The 19,680-nt window shown below is 43.7% G+C and overlaps 1 protein-coding gene across 3 annotated transcripts in view; it reads left to right on the top strand.

Annotated features, from left to right (window-relative positions):
- The window catches only part of TRIO (trio Rho guanine nucleotide exchange factor), a 339,772-nt gene that overhangs the window by 277,078 nt on the left and 43,014 nt on the right, over nucleotides 1-19,680 (top strand). For all 3 annotated transcript variants that reach the window (XM_084850577.1, XM_084850576.1, XM_084850575.1), the window contains exons 35-38: nucleotides 10,290-10,582; nucleotides 13,863-14,033; nucleotides 18,305-18,400; nucleotides 19,270-19,418. In XM_084850577.1, coding sequence (XP_084706703.1) covers nucleotides 10,290-10,582; nucleotides 13,863-14,033; nucleotides 18,305-18,400; nucleotides 19,270-19,418 — 709 coding nt within the window. The remainder of the gene's footprint in view (nucleotides 1-10,289; nucleotides 10,583-13,862; nucleotides 14,034-18,304; nucleotides 18,401-19,269; nucleotides 19,419-19,680) is intronic.

Below are 19,680 nucleotides of genomic sequence, written 5' to 3'. Positions count from 1 at the left end.
AGTTTCCGAACCGTCTTCAAGGGTAACCCCACGTAGAGCGCATTACAGTAGTCTAAACAAGAGGAGACCAGGGCATGTACTACTGATGGGAGCAGATGGTCGGGAAGGAAGGGGCGCAGCCGCCGTATCAGATGGAGTTGATACAGCGCTGTCCAGCTCACAGCTGACACCTGAGCCTCCGTGGACAGCTGGGAGTCCAGAATGACTCCCAGGCTGCGGACCTGGTCTTTCAAGGGTAGCCGTACCCCATTCAACACCAGGTCAACATCCCCTAGCCTCCTCTTGTCTCCCACCAAAAGTACCTCGGTCTTGTCAGGGTTCAGCTTCAGCTTATTCCTCCCCATCCAGCCACTCACCATCTCCAGACATTTGGACAGGTATTCTACGGCCAACCTTGGTGAAGATTTGAATGAGAGGTAGAGCTGCATGTCATCCGCATATTGATGACACTGCACCCCAAACCTCCTGATGATAGCCCCCAGCGGCTTCACATAGATGTTAAATAGCATCGGGGAGAGGATGGAACCCTGTGGCACCCCACAAGTAAGTGGCCACGGGTCCAAAACCTCCTCTCCCAGTGCTACCCTCTGGTACCTGCCGGAGAGGAAGGACAGGAACCACCGCAATACGGTGTCTCCAATGCCCAACCCCTCCAGGCGGTCCAGGAGGATACCGTGGTCAACGGTATCGAAAGCCGCTGAGAGGTCGAGGAGAACAAAGAAGGAGCATTCACCCCTATCCAGAGCCCTCCTCATATCATCTACCAAGGCGACCAAGGCCGTTTCTGTCCTATGCCCAAGCCTGAAGCCCGACTGAAATGGGTCTAGATAATCAGTTTCTTCCAAGTGTGCCTTCAACTGCACCGCCACCACCCGCTCAATCACCTTGCCCCAAAATGGCAGATTTGAGACTGGGCGAAAGTTGTTCAGAACTTGAGGATCCAAGGAGGGCTTCTTTAAGAGCAGTCTTATCACTGCCTCCTTGAGGGCTGATGGCATCACTCCCTCCTCAAGGGAGGCATTCACCACCGCCCTGATCCCCTCACCCAGTCTCTCTCTGCAGCCCGTAATGAGCCAAGATGGGCAAGGATCAAGTCAGCAGGTGGTCGGCCGTACAGATGAAAGCACCTTGTCCACGTCATCAGGAGGAAGAAGCTGGAACCGATCCCACAAAACCGGTTTGCCACAGGACCATTTGGTGAATGGGAAGTTATGCTCGTTCCCTTTCTCCGGTAGCAAATGGAATTCCGTGCTGCATGCATGCAGAGGTTAAATATACCTTGAGTAATACACTTTTTTTTAGAGTTGGTACAAAGCAGGTTACTTTCAGGTAGCATGGACCTGGAACGAGATTAGATGCATTTAACCCCATTGCACATGTGTGTGTGTTCATATGATAGGGTAACTATGCCTTCAAAAATAAAAACTTCCTTACATCTGGAACATTCACCAGGGCTCCGTCCACCCACCCATTAATGCACATGTTCACACTTTGTTTACCAAGATCACTGTTAATATGAGGTAGAAAGTGTTTCTCAAACATTTTTGCCAAAGCATGAAGCAAAGCCTGGTGCTCTTGCCAGAACAGTATTGGCAGGAGAGGACGGATAACTTCCTCACTTTTTGTTGTAGGAATGGTTTTAAACTGTGTTGTATATCTTGGTCTTGCTCGGCTTGTGCCCAGCGGCAGTCAGGTTTCATATGACTGTTCTGCCATGTCATGTCCCCAATGGTCAGCCCAAATAGACAACAAAACCATGGGAGCCACAGTTCAACAAGTCTTATGAATACCCTGGAATTACTAAAATAACTTAAATATATAAGAGCAAAAGTGCAAATACTTTTTTTTGCATAAGCTGTAGTAAGGGTACTTAGTATGTGTGAACATACTATGGGTGAACAGGAGCTACCCAGATTTACCAGTGACCTTGAGCTGCAGTAGTGCAATCCTATGCCAAACAAGCAGGACTTTACTTTCTTGAATTGTAGCATCTCTAAACAGCCAAAACTATGGCCAGTAGAGAGTGTCTTACAACTGTGTACATAGTGTGGTTACATGATTTCCCTCTGAGTCATAAATCATACTAAAACATAGCAAGGAATATGCAGAGCTTTTGTAACTTGGCTGTAGAAGTTAATTGTCTCTTAAGCTGGCTGGTTAGCTTCTTGCATTTGTATCCAACCCTTCCTCTAAGGAGATCAGAGCACCATTTTAACTGCCCAGCTCAACCCTGTTAGATTACTTAGATACAGTGACTTGCATAGCCCCATCCCCCCAGTAAGCCTCATAGCTGAAAAGGGGATTGGAACTAATTGGATCCAGGCCCTCTTGGTCTATGTCCAACTTTTTCTCCAATACACCACACTAGTGAAAGAGCAAAGGGGCAGGAAGGCAAATGACACAAATCCTTGTCTTCCTTTAACGTGTGTTCTCAACGTGCATGACCATTGCTGTTAAAAGGGAACAAGTTATCCTTGTATATCAATAGTAAACATGAAGGTACTTCCTCATAATGATTCATAATAAAATATCCTTTCCCCTTTCATATATGGCAGAGTAGATATTACTACTGATTTCTTCAAACAGAATGACCTATTGTACGATGTGACTGAATAATCTTAGATACAGATATTTGATTTTTCTGTAGTCTCAGTGGCAAGGACCAGAAACAGAACAACCTCTGTTCATCTAAGAAAGCCACATGAGACTGCATCCTGTTTTAACTTCTTTTAAAAACCACCCACAAGTGTCTCAGGAATGTGAATTCACTACCTTGACACAAGGACAAAAAAGTGCAATTCTACATTCATAATGTAATGATACTAATACCTTGATTGCTGTATTATACTGTTTAGGGCTACCTTCCCCAATCCAGGGCCCTTCAAATGTGTTGGACTACAACTCCTATCATCCACAGCAGACATGGCCATGAGCCGCACTGGCTGTGCATGATGGGAGTTTGAGGTCCAACACATCTGGAAGGCATCAGGTTGGAGAGGCCTGCTTTAGGGTTATCTGAATAGAGGCAAGCAGAGACTTAGATTAATCTTCGTTTGTTTGTTTTAATGTGAGTAATGCAACATCCATGTGCCAAACTAAAAGTAAGGTCTGTTTTTTTTCATAGCAGAAACCCTTACCAGAGAAGTACATTCACTAGATGGCTGGCCTGTGACCAATCCCCGTTCCCTGACAAGTATATAATATGTGTTTGTAAACGTGTTTGTCACATTAATGCATTACAGTATTATATGAAAAGCATTTTATGGGTGCACTTTAATGTGATGTAGAAAATGTCTCTAAGAGGTTAAATGGCTTTGGAAGTAAAAATGCCTGGAAGCTCTATATAACTCCACAAGCATATTAAAGTGGATGGAAATCTCCACAATGTTAATAATAAGCGGATGTTCATTTTTACTTTTACTTTTTTTCCTAGAGGGAGCTAGTTGTATACATGACTCGTATAACAGGGCATGACAAGGTAACAGTAAGGATGCCTCCTGATAGGTAGATGTCTTTTGTGTTCAGTGACATGCTTTTATAACAAGAGTTCTGTGCATACCAAATGGAGGAGAGGGGGAGAGAAGATGTGTATTGTATAAAGAGACATGGATAGCATGTATTTTGTCTCTGAAGAGTAAATTGCTTCCCCCGCTATTGGTGCTAAGTGAATCCGCAGTAGTACATAATTGTGCAGTAGTAGTGTGAATACCAACCCTAACCTATGTGAAGCACATTTTTTCCCCTCAGTTAATGGCAAAGGAACTTGCTGGTGATGTGTTTGGCTGAGCAGCGGTTAGTTGTGGAAAATTCAGTAAATCTGTTTCATTTGCTCCTAGAATTCCATGGGAAGACATTGGAAAGGTTTTGGTAGCCTTTGTCTTATCTTAAATATTAAGCTGTCTGGAGTTCAACAAGGAAATCGGAGGCAGATCTCTTTAATTCATCAAATAGTAGGGCATGACTGGTTTTATTTATTTAAAAAACAAACAAACCTTAATTACAGATGACCATGGTCTGATTTTTTAGTTTTGTATTTAGTGAGCAGTGCCACTTGCTTGGCTGGAAAAGTTTGATTTCATTGTCCATTTTTATTATAGCTTAACCATTCTGATTTCCCTTCCGTATTTTTTTTTTTTATTATTTGTATGGACTTGCTATGAACTTCAACCTACATTAGCAGAGGCACATATGGAGCTGTACTTCAAGCTTGAGAAGAGAGTAGTAAATTATCCCTTGGAGGGTTTATGGGTAGTCTAAACAAAAGTGCACCCTTGAGTAATTTGATAAAAGGGGAGGGAGAATCCCAAAGGCTCATCTGGTGTCTGTATTTATGAATAGTTTTATGAACTTGGACAATATCCTTGGCCCAGCTTAGATAGATATGAATTACATTCAAAGACTTAACAAGATGCTTATTGTCTTGTTAATGGGAGATGGGAAAATAATCAGTGGACCTCTTCCCCCAAATTCACTAGACTTTAAAACAAATGCAGAGCAGCAATTAGCTTGTAATCAGTTTGCTTATCAAGTTTTATGTAATAACGGGGATATAATTTCATAATACAACACAACACTTCTCATCCTTCCCTCTCATCCTTCCCCACTCCAAAAAGAGAATTCTGTCAGACTGTACTGCTTGAGGTCATTGTGGCCAGGGCTCTGTACTAAAATTCTTCAGGACCACTAAAAATGTATAGAATGTGATATTGGGCACATGATTCAACTTTATGGCCGGGTTCGCACGATCATGGGGGTAAAATAAGCCATCGTGGCTTCTTCCCTGCCCCTGCGTGTGCTGCGCATGCATCTGTTATTTACATAATTATCTGCGCTGCAGCATGGGTTGGCATGTGGTCCGAGCCTGGTGCGCCACACTGTGGGGATGGCTTTGTACTTGCCCTACAGCCCATGACATGCAGTAGGCGTTGTAGGGTGGGTACAAAGCCACACTTGCCATGCCACGCACTGGGTTCGGATGACATGCCAACCTGCACTGCAGCGTGGGTAATTGTATAAACAACGGGCATGCATGTGGAACATGCAAGGGTGGGGGGAGAAGCCACAATGGCTTCATTTACCCCCCATGATTGGGCAAACCCAGCCTGTGAGAAACTGAGCTTTTTTTAATACCCCACCACCACCACCACCACCACCAAGTTTCTGGCTCTTTTGAATATGGCGATAATGGTTGGAAGTGTGAGAGACTGCAATGCCTGTTACAATCTCAGAAGCCAAAAGGATGGCTGACCGAGATTGAGTTGTGGCAGGGCATTTCAGTGCCGTGTATAGCTTCTTGGCCTTCCCTAGGTCTAGTAAAAACCAGAATAAATTATTCAAAAGACTTTTAAAATTAGAATGAATTATGTAAATTAAAAGAAGTTATGCAGTTATGCTCAATTTGCCAAAGTTGTACAGGCAGCAGAACTCAGATCACTCCAGTGCAGAATTGTAATGGTTGACCATGGAGTACACATTGCCCGGATTATGTGCCCCATGTGGAAGTGATCAGTGTGGGAGATTAAGGTAGAACCTCTTCCTCACATGGTAGTTCTGTGTCTAGGGAACTCTTGGGGTTGTGTGTGGGGGGGTTTTCTTCATGAAGGAGCATTCAGTCATCTGAGCCCCCACCTGCAGTTTAAAGTGGTGCAACCCAGACATAAATTAACAACCTCATTGAGAACTAGGCCTAAAATAATGCAATATCTTGCCCATGTATTTTGTAATTCAGATGCTAGGAGTTATTTGTATATCACATTGTGGCTGATGCACCACTGACACACACATGGGTTGGTTGTGCATGAGCACCAATTCCATGTTCAACAGCCCTGATTTTTTTTTTACCATATTTATTTATTTATTCATTCATTCATTTCATTTCATTTCTATACCCCCCAATAGCCGAAGCTCTCTGGGCGGTTCACAGAAATTAAAACCAAACACACAATAAAACAATTTAAAATATATAGAACATTAAAACCACAATATAACAATACAACCACAATAAAATCTAGCAGCAGTGCAGGAGTTTAAAATACAGATTTAAAACAGCAAAGATAAAAATTTAGAAAGCTAAAATGCCTGGGAAAATAAAAAGGTCTTCACCTGGTGCCGAAAGGAATACAATGTAGGCGCCAGGCGAACCTCACTAGGGAGCTCATTCCAGAACTGTGGTGCCACAGCAGAAAAAGCCCTCCTCCTAGTAGCCACCCGCCTCACTTCCTTCGGCAGGGGCTCACGGAGAAGGGCCGCTGATGATGATCTTAAGGTCCGGGCAGGCACATATGGGAGGAGGCGATCCTTCAGGTAACCTGGCCCCAAGCCGTTAAGGGCTTTGAATGTTAACACCAGCACTTTGAATCGGGCCCGGAAATGGACTGGCAGCCAGTGCAGCTGGAAAAGTACTGGCGTAATATCTGGAATACCCTGAGGGAACTCTATCCATCATGTAGAAACACCCCTTGGAACTCAGGTGAATTGGTATGTGTTGTGAGAATTGGTGTGCAGAAGCCACTATTACTTGCCAAAGAATTAGACCATGTGTTTCTGCAATACACACAGCCTGCATTATAAAAAAAAATGACTTCATTAATCAGGCTCTGCTAGTGCCAGTCTATATGCACTGTTGCAGCATGGTTGCTGATTGTGCATGGATGGGGTTCGTGCCACAATATCACCGGCCATATAGGTTGGATAGATGGCATGCAAATTCCAACACCACATCTGCCGGAGAGTCAGCACTGCTGGCATGGGAACAGCCTTTGTGACCCAAGTGGCTGCTGGCTAGTACTACAGCCAAGGAATCCTCAGCACAACAGAAGTGGCAAATACATCACAGTGGTGCATATGAATTGTTGTTGTTGTTCAGTCGTTCAGTCGTGTCCGACTCTTCGTGACCCCATGGACCATAGCACGCCAGGCCTTCCTGTCCTACGCTCTCTCCCGGAGCGTGCTCAAGTTCATATTCATTGCATCCGTGATGCTATCTAGCCATCTCATCCTCTGCCGTCCCCTTCTCCTTTTGCCTTCAGTCTTTCCCAGCATCAGGGTCTTTTCCAGGGAGTTTTCTCTTCGCATTAGGTGGCCAAAATATTGGAGCTTCAGCTTCATTATCTGTCCTTCCAATGAGCAGTCAGGGTTGATTTCCTTTAGGATGGACTGATTGGACCTCCTTGTAGTCCAGGGGACTCGTAAGAGTCTTCTCCAGCACCACAGTTCGAAAGCATCAATTCTTCGGCGCTCAGCCTTCCTTATAGTCCAGCTCTCACAGCCATACATTACTACTGGGAAAACCATAGCTTTGATTAGACGGACCTTTGTCGGCAAGGTGATATCTCTGCTTCTTACTATGCTGTCTAGGTTGGCCATAGCTTTCCTCCCAAGGAGCAAGCGTCTTTTAATTTCATGGCTACAGTCACCGTCTGCGGTGATCTTGGAGCCCAAGAAAGTAAAATCTGTCACTGCTTCCATTTCTTCCCCTTCTATATGCCAGGAAGTGATGGGGCCAGATGCCATGATCTTCGTTTTTTTAATGTTGAGTTTCAAACCAGCTTTTGCACTCTCCTCTTTCACCCTCAACAAGAGGCTCTTTAGATCCTCTTCGCTTTCTGCCATTAGGGTGGTATCGTCTGCATATCGGAGGTTGTTGATAATTCTCCCAGCAATCTTAATTCCGACCTCTGATTCATCCAACCCGGCATTTCTCATGATGTACTCTGCATATAAGTTAAATAAGCAGGGTGACAATATGCAGCCTTGTCGTACTCCTTTCCCAATTTTGAACCACTCGGTTGTTCCATCTCTGGTTCTTACTGTTGCTTCTTGACCCTCGTACAGGTTTCTCAGGAGACAGGTAAGGTGGTCTGGTACTCCCATCACTTTAAGAATTTGCCACAGTTTGTTGTCATCCACACAATCAAAGGCTTTAGCGTAGTCAATGAAGCAGAAATAGACATTTTTCTGGAATTCTCTTGCTTTCTCCATGATGCAGCGAATGTTGGCGATTTGATCTCTAGTTCCTCTGCCTCTTCTAAACCCAGCTTGTACTTCCGGTAGTTCTCGGTTCGCATACTGCTGAAGCCTAGCTTGTAGGATTTTGAGCATCACCTTGCTGGCATGTGAAATGAGCGCAATTGTGCGGTAGTTTGAACACTCTTTGGCATTGCCCTTCTTTGGAATTGGAATGTAAACTGACCTTTTCCAGTCTTGTGGCCACTGTTGAGTGTTCCAGATTTGTTGGCATATTGAATGCAGCACTTTAACAGCATCATCTTTTAGGATTTTAAATAGCTCGGCTGGAATACTGTCATCTCCGCTAGCTTTGTTGTTACTAATGCTTCCGAAGGCCCACTTGACTTCACTCTCTAGGATGCCCGGCTCAAGTTCAGTGACCGCACTATTATGGCTATCAGGGACATTCAGATCTTTCCTGTATAGTTCTTCTGTGTATTCTTGCCACCTCTTCTTAATCTCATCTGCTTCTGTTAGGTCCCTGCCTTCTTTGTCCTTGATCATGCCCGTCTTTGCACAAAACATTCCCTTGAGATCTCCGATTTTCTTGAAGAGATCTCTAGTCTTTCCCATTCTGTTGTTTTCCTCGATTTCTTTGCATTGTTCATTTAAGAAGGCCTTCTTGTCTCTCCTTGCTATTCTCTGGAACTCTGCATTCAGTTGGGTATATCTTCCCCTTTCTCCCTTGCTTTTCGCTTCCCTTCTTTCCTCAGCTACTTGTAAAGCCTCATCAGACAGCCACTTGGCTTTCTTGCATTTCTTTTTCTTTGGGATGGATTTCGTTGCTGCCTCCTGAACAATGTTACGGACCTCCGTCCATAGTTCCTCAGGCACTCTGTCTATCAGGTCTAATCCCTGAAATCTATTCCTCACCTCCACTGTATATTCATCAGGGATATGATTTAGGTCATACCTCAACGGTTTAGTGGTTTTCCCGACGTTTTTCAATTTAAGCCGAAATTTTGCAAGAAGCAGCTCATGATCTGAGCCACAGTCAGCTCCAGGTCTTGTTTTTCCTGACTGTATGGAGCTTCTCCATCTTTGGCTGCAAAGGACATAATCAATCTGATTTCGATATTGACCATCTGGTGACGTCCATGTGTAGAGTCGCCTCTTGTGCTGTTGGAAAAGAGTGTTTGCTATGATCAGCATGTTCTCTTGGCAAAACTCTATTAGCTTTTGTCCTGCTTCATTTTGTACACCAAGGCCATGCCTGCCTGTTATCCCGGTGATTTCTTGACTTCCTACTTTAGCATTCCAATCCCCTATAATGAAGAGGACATCTTTTTTTGGTGTTAGTTCTAGAAGGTGTTGTAGGTCTTCATAGAACCGATCAACCTCAGCTTCTTCGGCCTCAGTGGTTGGGGCATAGACTTGAATTACTGTGATGTTGAATGGTTTGCCTTGGATTCGTACTGAGATCATTCTATCATTTTTAAGATTGTACCCCAGTACTGCTTTTCCCACCCTTTTGTTGACTATGAGTGCTACTCCATTTCTTCTAAGGGATTCTTGCCCACAATAGTAGATATGATGGTCACCTGAATTAAATTCGCCCATGCCTGTCCATTTGAGTTCGCTGATTCCCAAGATGTCGATGTTCAATCTTGCCATCTCCTGTTTGACCACCTCCAGCTTACCTTGATTCATTGATCTGACATTCCAGGTTCCTAAACAATATTGTTCTTTACAGCATCGGATTTTCTTTTCACCACCAGACACATCCACAGCTGAGTGTCCTTTCGGCTTTGGCCCAGCCGCTTCACTCTTTCTGGCGCTACTTGGAAATACCCTCTGCTCTTCCCCAGTAGCATATTGGACACCTTCCGACCTGAGGGGCTCATCTTCCGGCGTCATCTCTTTTAGCCTTGTGATATGTTCCATGGGGTTTTCTTGGCAAGAATACTGGAGTGGGTTGCCATTTCCTTCTCCAGTGAACCACATTTTGTCAGAACTCTCTGCCATGACCTGTCCGTCTTGGGTGGCCCTGCACGGCATAGCTTATGGCTTCACTGAGTTACGCAAGCCCCTTCGCCACAACAAGGCAGTGATCCATGAAGGGGGCATATGAATTAGTGACAGGGTAATCATGGGTAGTGACTCTGAAGCAGCTTTCCCCAATCTGGTGCCTTCCAGATGTGTTGGACTGCAATTCCTATTGACCATGCTATGGTTCAGACGATAGCTTAAACCATGGTTGCTGACAGAACTCTTCCCTCTCCCCCAAAAGAAATGTTTTTCTTTTTCTGGTTCTTACAGTGCTCCTCCATTCTCCTTTTCAGATTCTCTTTCAGTTTCCAGCAATGACGCCAGCCCTCCTGCATCAGTGACATCTCTCCAGCCCCATATGATCGGTGCACAGAGCTCCCCAGGCCCAAAGCGCCCAGGCAACACCCTGAGGAAATGGCTTACTAGCCCAGTGAGGCGACTTAGCAGCGGAAAGGCAGATGGCCATGTGAAGAAACTGGCCCACAAACATAAGAAGAGCCGAGAAGTCCGTAAAAGCGCTGATACTGGCTCTCAGAAGGACTCTGACGACAGTGCTGCAACACCACAAGATGAAACCATTGAAGAGGTATGTGTCCATATAATAGTCTGGTTTTATACAGATGTTGACTGTCCTCCTGGTTTTAAATCTGGATACTGGATAGGCACATAAAATTGCGATAGGAGTGTAAGATCTCCTTGTTCTTCTAAGGGGAAGGCCTTTCCATGTAGCATCATGGTCTTTTTTTTCTTAGAAACATTGGCCAAACTCAGGGAGGCATCACTGCGTGAGTCAGTATTTTATGACCAAGGAGAAAGAGTTCCTTATCTTCAATTGCTGCCAAAGCACTTAGCAAGCAATTTGTTTGTGGGGTTTTCACTGCACATTTCCATAAACAACGACATCTGTTTTTATTCCCCAAAATGTGTTGCTTCATCTCTTCACTTTGTTCCACTGCAAAGTGAGAGGATGATATGGGACCACTTAATTATTTAGGAACATCTATGCTTTATCATTGTTGGCATAATCAATAGTATGTTGCACTGGAATCCTGCAGAACTGAACCAGAGAGTTGTTAAAAATAACCACTAACTAACTTCAGCTAACACAGAGGAAGTAACAAGAAGAAAGGATCCATGGTTAAGGTTTACTACATGTGCTTTAGGCATTTGTTTTTGTTAACTCAGAAGCTTCAGCCTGGTCTTGCTGTATTGAAGAGATGTGATAGACATGTCTACAGTGTAATTTCACTACGCAGATTTGGCCATATTGGCCTGGCTCGATGATCTCAGTCCAACCCACCATAGTTTATCCCATGATCTCTGAAATGGGAAGCTGTGGTTTAAGGGCTTCCTAAAAACCAGGATATGAAACCAGGATGTCTGAACCTGGGGAACTGTGGTTTGTTCTAACCAAAATTAGTTTATACAATCCAGGATCAAACTGGTTTTGGATCCTGGCTTGTTGACTAACTTGTGTTAGAACAAACCAGAGTTCCCAAGATCTCCATATTCTGGCATAACACAGAATTGTGACTTGTACTCAAGCAAAAGCTGAAGCTTCCGTTCTCCATGTGCAAAAAAAAAAAGGAAGGAGGAGAAGAAGCGTGCAAGCCCAAGGCTCACCACGGCTCATTGCCAATTACATAAACCATAGTTTAAGTCATTGTCTGAACAGAGCCATAGTGAAGTACTCCTAGTTTTAAACATACAGTTGTTTAAATATCCTGTTTTTAGTCTCTATCTTTTAAGGACATTAAAACCAACTTTAGAAAATTGTAATGGCATGAACTTCAAAATGTGGTGTTGGATCCGGTCTACCTTAGTTGAATTTAGGTCCCACTGAAATTAGGTGGCAGGTTAGTAATTATTTAAATCCAATAGATTTTAGTGGGAAGTAAGTATAATGAACGTAGTCTAGATCCAGCACTTTATAATGGCCGCATTTGGACGTTACTTTAAGCCATGGTGGTTGATAAGCTACTCACAGTAGCTTATAAGCCACTGTGCCCATCACACAATCAGGCAAATAACTTACTGTGGGCAGCTTATTCCCCACCCTGCCCCTCCCTCCCCCCAGTCCTCCAGCCTGCATCCCAGCAGACCTGGTGGCAGACCCAACTTGTCTGCCACTAAATCCCCCTTGGAGTACCCCTTTATAAAATTTTCCCAGCCCCATTTTGCACAAAATGGGGCTTGGATAAATAAAGAAAAATCCAGAAATCGGTGGGGGGGGGGAGGGTCACACACACCACCAAGGCCTGTGGGGGCAACACAGTCCTTGGCGGGGGGGTTAGATTTCACACACACCCCGCCACACACTCCTTCTCCCACCCAAAACCACTTTCCCACAGCCCAGGTAAAGGCTTCCTGTTGAGGCTTGCCTTTTAAAAGGCAAGCCATGACAGGAAAGCTTTACCTAGGCTGGGAAAAAATGTTTTGGTGGGGACGAAAGCAAACCCCCCTCCCCAGGACTAGCTTGCCCCACAGTCCTTGGTGGGGGTGGTTTTAGTTCTCTACCCCCAATTTTTGCCTGTTTTTTAAATTCTTGGAACCCCTTTTGCACAAAAGGGGTTCCAAGAATGGGAAAAGGGGAAAATCGGGGGGGGGGAGCCACCCTCCTGCCAAGGACTATGGGGGCAACAGTCCTTGGCAGGGGATTGGATTTTGCCCCACCCTCATTTTCTCCAAGAGGACTTTGAAAATGTAATGTAAGAGAATGGAGAAACAAGCCATATTGGCTTGCCTTATATTTTCAAAGTGCCCCTCGCAAAAATCGGGGAGGGGGGAATCCCCCCCCATGGGTCCTGTTGCCCCAAGGATCCATAGCAGGGGGGGTGGGATTCCCCCACTCCCACTGCCGATTTTTGCAAGGGGCACTGTGAAAATATAATGCAAGCCAGTGGAGCTCGTTGCACCATTCACCTACATTAGTCTTTCAAAGTCCTCCTTGTGAAAATTGGGGGTGGGGTGAAATCCACCCCCTGTCAAGGACTGTGTTGTCCCCACAGTCCTTGCGGGGGGCTTTACCCCTACCCCACCCCCAATTTCTGGATGTTTCTTTATTTACCCAAGCCCCTTATTGTGCAAAACAGGGCTGGAGACATTTTTAAAAATGGGACACGATCACAAACAGGTGGGAAGGGGGCATGAGCAGCGGCTTGGGCATGATTGGCGAATGGTGATCGCCTCCCACTGTGCAAGAGCGGCAGGGGTTTCTGCTGCTCTTGTCAAGCAGCTTACTGGCAGATGCCTTTTACCCACAGTGGACTGCCAGACAACGCAATAACCCATGGTAGGTGAAATAACTTTTACTGCAGACCGTGAATTATCAGAGTGGCTTATTTCAGCAAAACAAGCCATCATGGATTTAAAAATGCTCAGCAGACAACATGATAACCAATGATGGGTTAAGTAAACCACTGTGGCTTATTTAACCCATTGTGGGTCATTGTGTCATCCAAACCCAGTCATGGAACTCATGATTCCAGGTTAAATGTTCATTTTTCATCAATCTGGCTGCCTTTGCTGGTTTGACCATTAAGTTGTGCTGCTTCGATTTTTCAGAAGTCTTGCTTTGTTCACCAGAAGGATAAAATGAGCAGAACTTTCCTGAATAATACTAGAATAATGGAGGGGTGTATAGAGTGTTCTCAGGTCTGAGACTTTTAAGGCTTGAACTAAATATATTATTACCGAGGGAGATGCAGCTAGTTTGCATAGTGGCTAAGAGACTGAGCTAAGTGTTGGGACTTACTGGCCTACTTTATAAGGCTGTGGTAATAACTATGGAGATAGGGTGTGTGAAGCACTTGGAACACTGCAGAGCACTCTGTAAGTGCTAAGTATGGTTATCATTACATTTGCAGAGAGGGCGGAACGAGGGCTTGAGCAGTGGCACCCTCTCCAAGTCATCCTCCTCGGGCATGCAGAGCTGTGGAGAGGAAGAAGGTGAAGAAGGACCTGACGCTGTGCCACTTCCCCCTCCAATGGCAATCCAACAGCATAGTCTGCTCCAGCCAGACTCACAGGATGACAAGGTAAATAAATGTAGGGAGAGACCTCCCGTGGCAGATGGGTGTGATTCCCGTAAGACTTCCTGTGACAGAATTAATACCAGGTAGTCAAAGCCGACCGAGTTATGGTGCTGTATCAGCCCACTGCAGAGACATGCACACAAATATTTTAGAAATGGAGTTGCCGGGCCATACCCCCCCACACACCCCACCCTGTGAACTCTGCTGGTGGGGATGATAAAATTATGTGCCAGGGCAGTTTAAGTTCTGCACTGAGAAAAGATGGATTCTGCATAAATCATGCAACTGAGCAGATTTGGATAATCTCTTACTTCGCATAATTGCGTATTTTGCTATTACACATAATTTATTCTAGTTTTACTCGTCATGGGGAAGGTGAGCAGCTATACAAGGCAGTGAAGTCCTGCTCCCAAATATTATTTAGCCACCTCTTTGGTTTCTGAGGTTTCAGCCTTCATTACAGATGTACTTTCAAGCACCTCTTCACAGCCATCAGTGCCAGAACCTTGCTCTCTTCGGAAAGCTAAAATTCAGGGGAGCTGAATCTTGCACCCTGTGCCACATGTTGCACTCTGGCTATGCACATACACTGACATAATAATGCTTGTATCTTCAGAAGGACTTCATGTCTCACTAGTGTCTGTGTTTATAGTTTATATCCTGTGTTCCTAGCCCAATGGCTTCTCAGAGCAGCTTTATTATAAACAGATATAACAATATAACAGAGCACACCATAAATTAAACACCAATTAAAAATAAATAAAACATCAAGCCAAACCCATAGAACCCTAACAACACAGAGCAGATGTTCAACTTCAGTCCAATATCCTAAAAGCTTTATTAAATCTTCACTAATCTTCTTAATGTCAGGGGAGAGATGGTCAGGTGTGCCTTCCTGGACCTGAAGAACATCATTATGTGTATCTGCTCTTGTTCCTGCATCTGTCATACATCCTTGTTGGCATGCTGAAGTTATTTCCATCTTTTTCTATTGTTTGGCTGTCAGTTCTCCATTGTTCATCTCAAATTAGAAGGCTTTGCCTGTGCAAAGTGTCTCCCTTGAGGTGAAGCAGTTTCGTTATTCACATGCTGCAGTTCACCCAAGGATCTGCTGCTTTAGGACCCATAATTTGAATTTTGGGAAACATCTACCTCAGCATAATTTAATGATGATGTAAACAACAAAAATGCATGTTAGAATAATTCACTTCTAATTGTTTGAAAGTGTGGCATTTATTTAGTTTCAAAATTTCAGTCTTTTGCCCTGCACCAAAAATTTATTTTGCAAATGAAAGAAAGTGACACTTAACAAACAGACCGTGCTTCTAATGTTTTCTGCTTCGAGGGTTCAATTGCTTTTGTAAAATTTAAATGTGATCTCATGGCTAATACGCTTTCTTGGCAGCTTGCCACCATTTCTGGGTAAAGCAGATGTTTTTGACAGTTTTGGTTTTTTTCTTCAGCACTCTTGTGGTTCTCTCCTGGGAACCTTAATCATTGTTAAGGTAACCACATCCTGGATAGCAAAGGGGATTTCCTGTGTACTCAGTGAAATGGACTCCCACAGTGTACAAAATGATGGTAGAACCTGCAGTAAAAGGTTCCTAGAGATGAACAAAAATACCCCATGCTTAGAATTCTTCCCATCCTTAGTTTAGTTGGCTTCTTTTGCAAATTAAACATTTTGGCCCAGAACCAGATGTTGTTGCAGGAGCTCTAGGGCACAGAAGGAGCGCTACCTGGGCAAGAGCTTCCCTGTTCTCTTCAGTGCATTGGGTAATGTTCCATATTATACTCTCATATAAGACCCAGTATACACATACACACACACACGCATGCACACACACACAGGATTTTCACAGTTTGAGGTCATGCTGTTTTTGGCTGAGATAATTACTTTCATACTGTGAAGTACCTGAAATTACTTCATCAACCTTTGGAGAGATGTTCCTTCTGTCCTCCATCTCTATGCACCAGGAGCTCAAGAACAAGTCATGTGTCTCCTTCACCTTTTCTGCACCTTTCATCATGCGTCTTGTTCAGTAGTTTTAAAATCCAGTGCTAGGGGAGAACTTTTTTTTTTCTTTAAAGTAGGATCTTCTGGTTTAGGAGTTATGTTCTACATGCAGTAAGGGGATTAGGGAAGAAGTGCATGAGCCAAAATCCGACTCCCAACCTCATCAGACATGGAGGTGTGGGAGAGAACTGAAAGCAAGTTTACAAACCAGTGTAGTAAATTCTTGACAGATGAGCTTCCATGGGAAAAGCTTGTCAGCCAGTACTGATCTTCCTGTTATGTTCTGAGAAAGAGGAATCTCTGTCCTCATGGGTCATTGGCAAGGGCTGTGAACTGCCTGTGTGCGCTGTGTGCCCCCAGAATCTTTTGCAGCTTGTTAGCATTCCTTGACAGCAAAACTGATGTGGAAAAGATTCCATGAAGGTGTAAAAAATTAAAAACCACACCTTAGGGCATTCTTTTTTAGATTTTGACTGGTTTGTAAGTTTCATCTGGGCAGGAAGGGGCAGTCTCAAGTCTCAGGCTGTGGGGCACCCACTTCATGGGCTGCAAAGCAGATGTACAAAAGAGTGGCCTGTATTGTAGGATTGTGTCCTCTGTAGCAATTAAAAAGATGTTTTCCATTTTGTGATGCTGCATTGGTATACCTATGGGAATGATTCTTCCTTAATCCTTTGGTGCTGCACAGCAAAGCTATTAATTGCTTTTTAAAGTTTTTTTTCCCTGGTACATATTGAAAGTCGGTCTTTATGAAATGGTTGTGGTCTGCTTTATGTCCAAGCTTTTGCAAATGGCACGACTTTTATCTAACTACAATGTTGGCAAGGGAGGAGAGGGACCTTGATTTCTGTCTAAATTTTCCATTCCCCATAGACTTTCTCAGTTAGCATCCATGTCCAGCCATTAGCTCTATCAGGCTGTGTTAATTTGTGTGTCACTAAAGAATAATCATTTTTGTCATTGGAACATACTTGCACCCTCTGCAGTTCTTCTGTTTAAATGCACCCTTGCATACTTCATGAGTTATGTTTAAACTGTAGCTTCTGAGTTTTCTGCTTGTTTTTGATAAAAATTGCTAAGATAGTTGCTATATTATTGTGTAACTAATTGTGTGTTTTTGTTTTTGTTTTCTTTTCTTGTTTTGAAAAAACAACTGCCCCTCTTTCTTTAGCATTATGTTGATTTATGTTCCGTCTCTGCTTTGGCTCAGTTTCCCTACCTCTCCATTTAAAATGTCTTCTGTGTTCTTGCGCTTCCCCCATTCCCTATGTCCCCATCTTGTTGAAGCCAATTACAGCACACTAAAATTTGCATATTATGATGATTATTTAAATTGTGGGGGCCAATCTTCTGCTCCCATAGATAAGGTTGAACAGAGCTCCATGTTCTGAAGCATCATACCTGTTGGTTTAAAATGTCCGTCCAGTGGTGAAGAACAACATAGCCTGTGTTGCATGATGTACATCTGTGCTGTCCTTGTAATATGAAGTGAAGTTCATATTATTGTGCCTTGTTTAGCTTCCAGTTTTTTAATGATACATGTAATCTGCAAATGGGCTTGCATGTTTACTAATTACTGAAAGCCAAATTCAATGGCCACCACCCCCTCCCAGAATCCTTTGCTGTCAACACCTTTTATCCTCAGTTGCAGCCATAAATTGGCACCTTGTAGCTTTTGAGGCCAGAGATCTTCTAGACTCTGCACTTACCTTTGGGGAAATGGATGGCACAAGGAATGGTGAGCAAAATGACCCTGCTCCCTTTTAGAATTATCAATTGGCTGTTGGTTTAGTAGTATTAGTCTCCTCTACAGTTTACTTTTCTTGTGGTTCTTTTCCCTGTTGCTTCATAATATTGTGGAATTGGGAGGGGTGGGGGAAAGATCCTTAGATAATGCAGGGAATCAGGCATGGGCCTTGTGGCATAACTTTGATAGCTTTAGTCTATAGCAAGAACAAGGTGAAGATTGTCCAGTAATATTTTTCAGTCATCCAGTTGCTTATGGAGCATTACAGAATTCCAACCAAGTATTATAAATGGGTGAAACAGACGCAGGCAGCTTAACATTTCTCAATAGCAGAGGTTATTTAAAACTTCATATTGTGCTTGTGTTAAACGAAGGAGTTTTTTTTTAATACAAGCGGAAGGAGAGGTGTTTCATTCATTTGTAAGAGACCTCATGAACAAATACTTACATTGTGTGAATAGCCTCAAGTTGATATTATGGATATCTCCCCCTTTTTACCCCATTGTGCAGACTTCTTCTCGGTTGTTGGTACGTCCTACCAGCTCAGAAACTCCCAGTGCAGCAGAACTTGTCAGTGCAATAGAGGAGCTTGTGAAGAGCAAAATGGTGAGCCTGATTTTGTTAGTTTGCTTCCTTTAGAAATTCAGAGTAGCTTACACGGCATCCTATCCAGGCATATATCTAAAGGAACATAAGAGCTATGCTGGATCACACCAAAAATCTGCCTAATCCAGCACTGTTTTTCCACCTGGGGTCCACCAGATGCCTCTAGGAAGCTTAAAATACCATATGAGGACAAGAGCCCTCCCCTGTGAGTTGTCCCCAGTATTTGGTTCTCAGAGATATATTGCCTTATCTCGGCTAACAGCAGCAGAACTATCCTCCATGAATTGTGTCATCTTTTTTTTAAAAAGCCGTCTGAGCTAGTGACCATCACCACTTCTTCTGGTAGTCAGTCCCATAAGGTAGTTATGCATTATGTGAAAATAATGTGTTCCATTTGTCCAGGCTTCAGCTTTGATCACTGGTATCTCTCTTGAAGGGATCTCTGTAGTGGAGCTCAGGCCTCTGCCTGGAACCTCGGAGTTAGGCACAATTAGACTGGACACCAAGGGCCTTGAAAGGTCTTCTGGGTGCAGCAAGGAGAGGCATGGGAAAGCCTCCAATCCCTACAAGTATTTGCACACGTTGTGACACATCCCACAGTAGTCTGATTCTCCAGAACCAGACTGGCCAGGGAGGGGAGAGTTCTGAGACCCACCTCTTGGAATCATAGTGAAGATTTAAAATGTTCTAGTGCCTTGTTCAAGATTACAGGTTAGAAATGGCCAACATGTTCTTAAAGTAAATACAATGATAGCGTGTATTTTAATCACAGGTAAATGGATTGTGCTGGAGATGTTGTCCAAACCCTACTAACCTTATAAAGTGTGCAGTTTAGAGGGAGTAAAGATTGTTTATCTACTTGCTCTTAGGCTCTGGAAGATCGTCCAAGTTCACTGATGGTTGACCAGGGTGATAGCAGCAGCCCATCATTCAATCCTTCAGACAACTCACTTCTCTCCTCCTCGTCACCCATTGATGAGATGGAAGAACGGAAGTCCAGCTCTTTGAAAAGGCGACAGTAAGACTGGCTTGCTAATGTCTTTCCCTTTCATTTGCTTAGGAAGAGTAACTGTCCTTTGCCTTCTCTGTATTGTAATATCTATGTTCTAATATAGGTTTGTTTTACTCTTTTGGGGAGCAAGTTGATTATTTCAGTTCTATGAGAATCTTGCTTGAAAACTAGCCAAATTTCTACACTTTCCCCTATCAAATGCATTTACCTCCAGCCTTGTGGTCATAATGCTTTAAAAAATAGTTAGCAATGAGGTTGTGAGTTCTAG

Source organism: Heloderma suspectum, chromosome 4, assembly GCF_057233095.1.
Source record: "Heloderma suspectum isolate Gila_16-S chromosome 4, 16-S_ref, whole genome shotgun sequence".
NCBI classification, from domain to species: Eukaryota; Metazoa; Chordata; class Lepidosauria; order Squamata; family Helodermatidae; genus Heloderma; species Heloderma suspectum.
The sequence above is the reverse complement of the archived record's forward strand: the minus strand, read 5'-3'. Positions and strand labels throughout refer to the sequence as shown.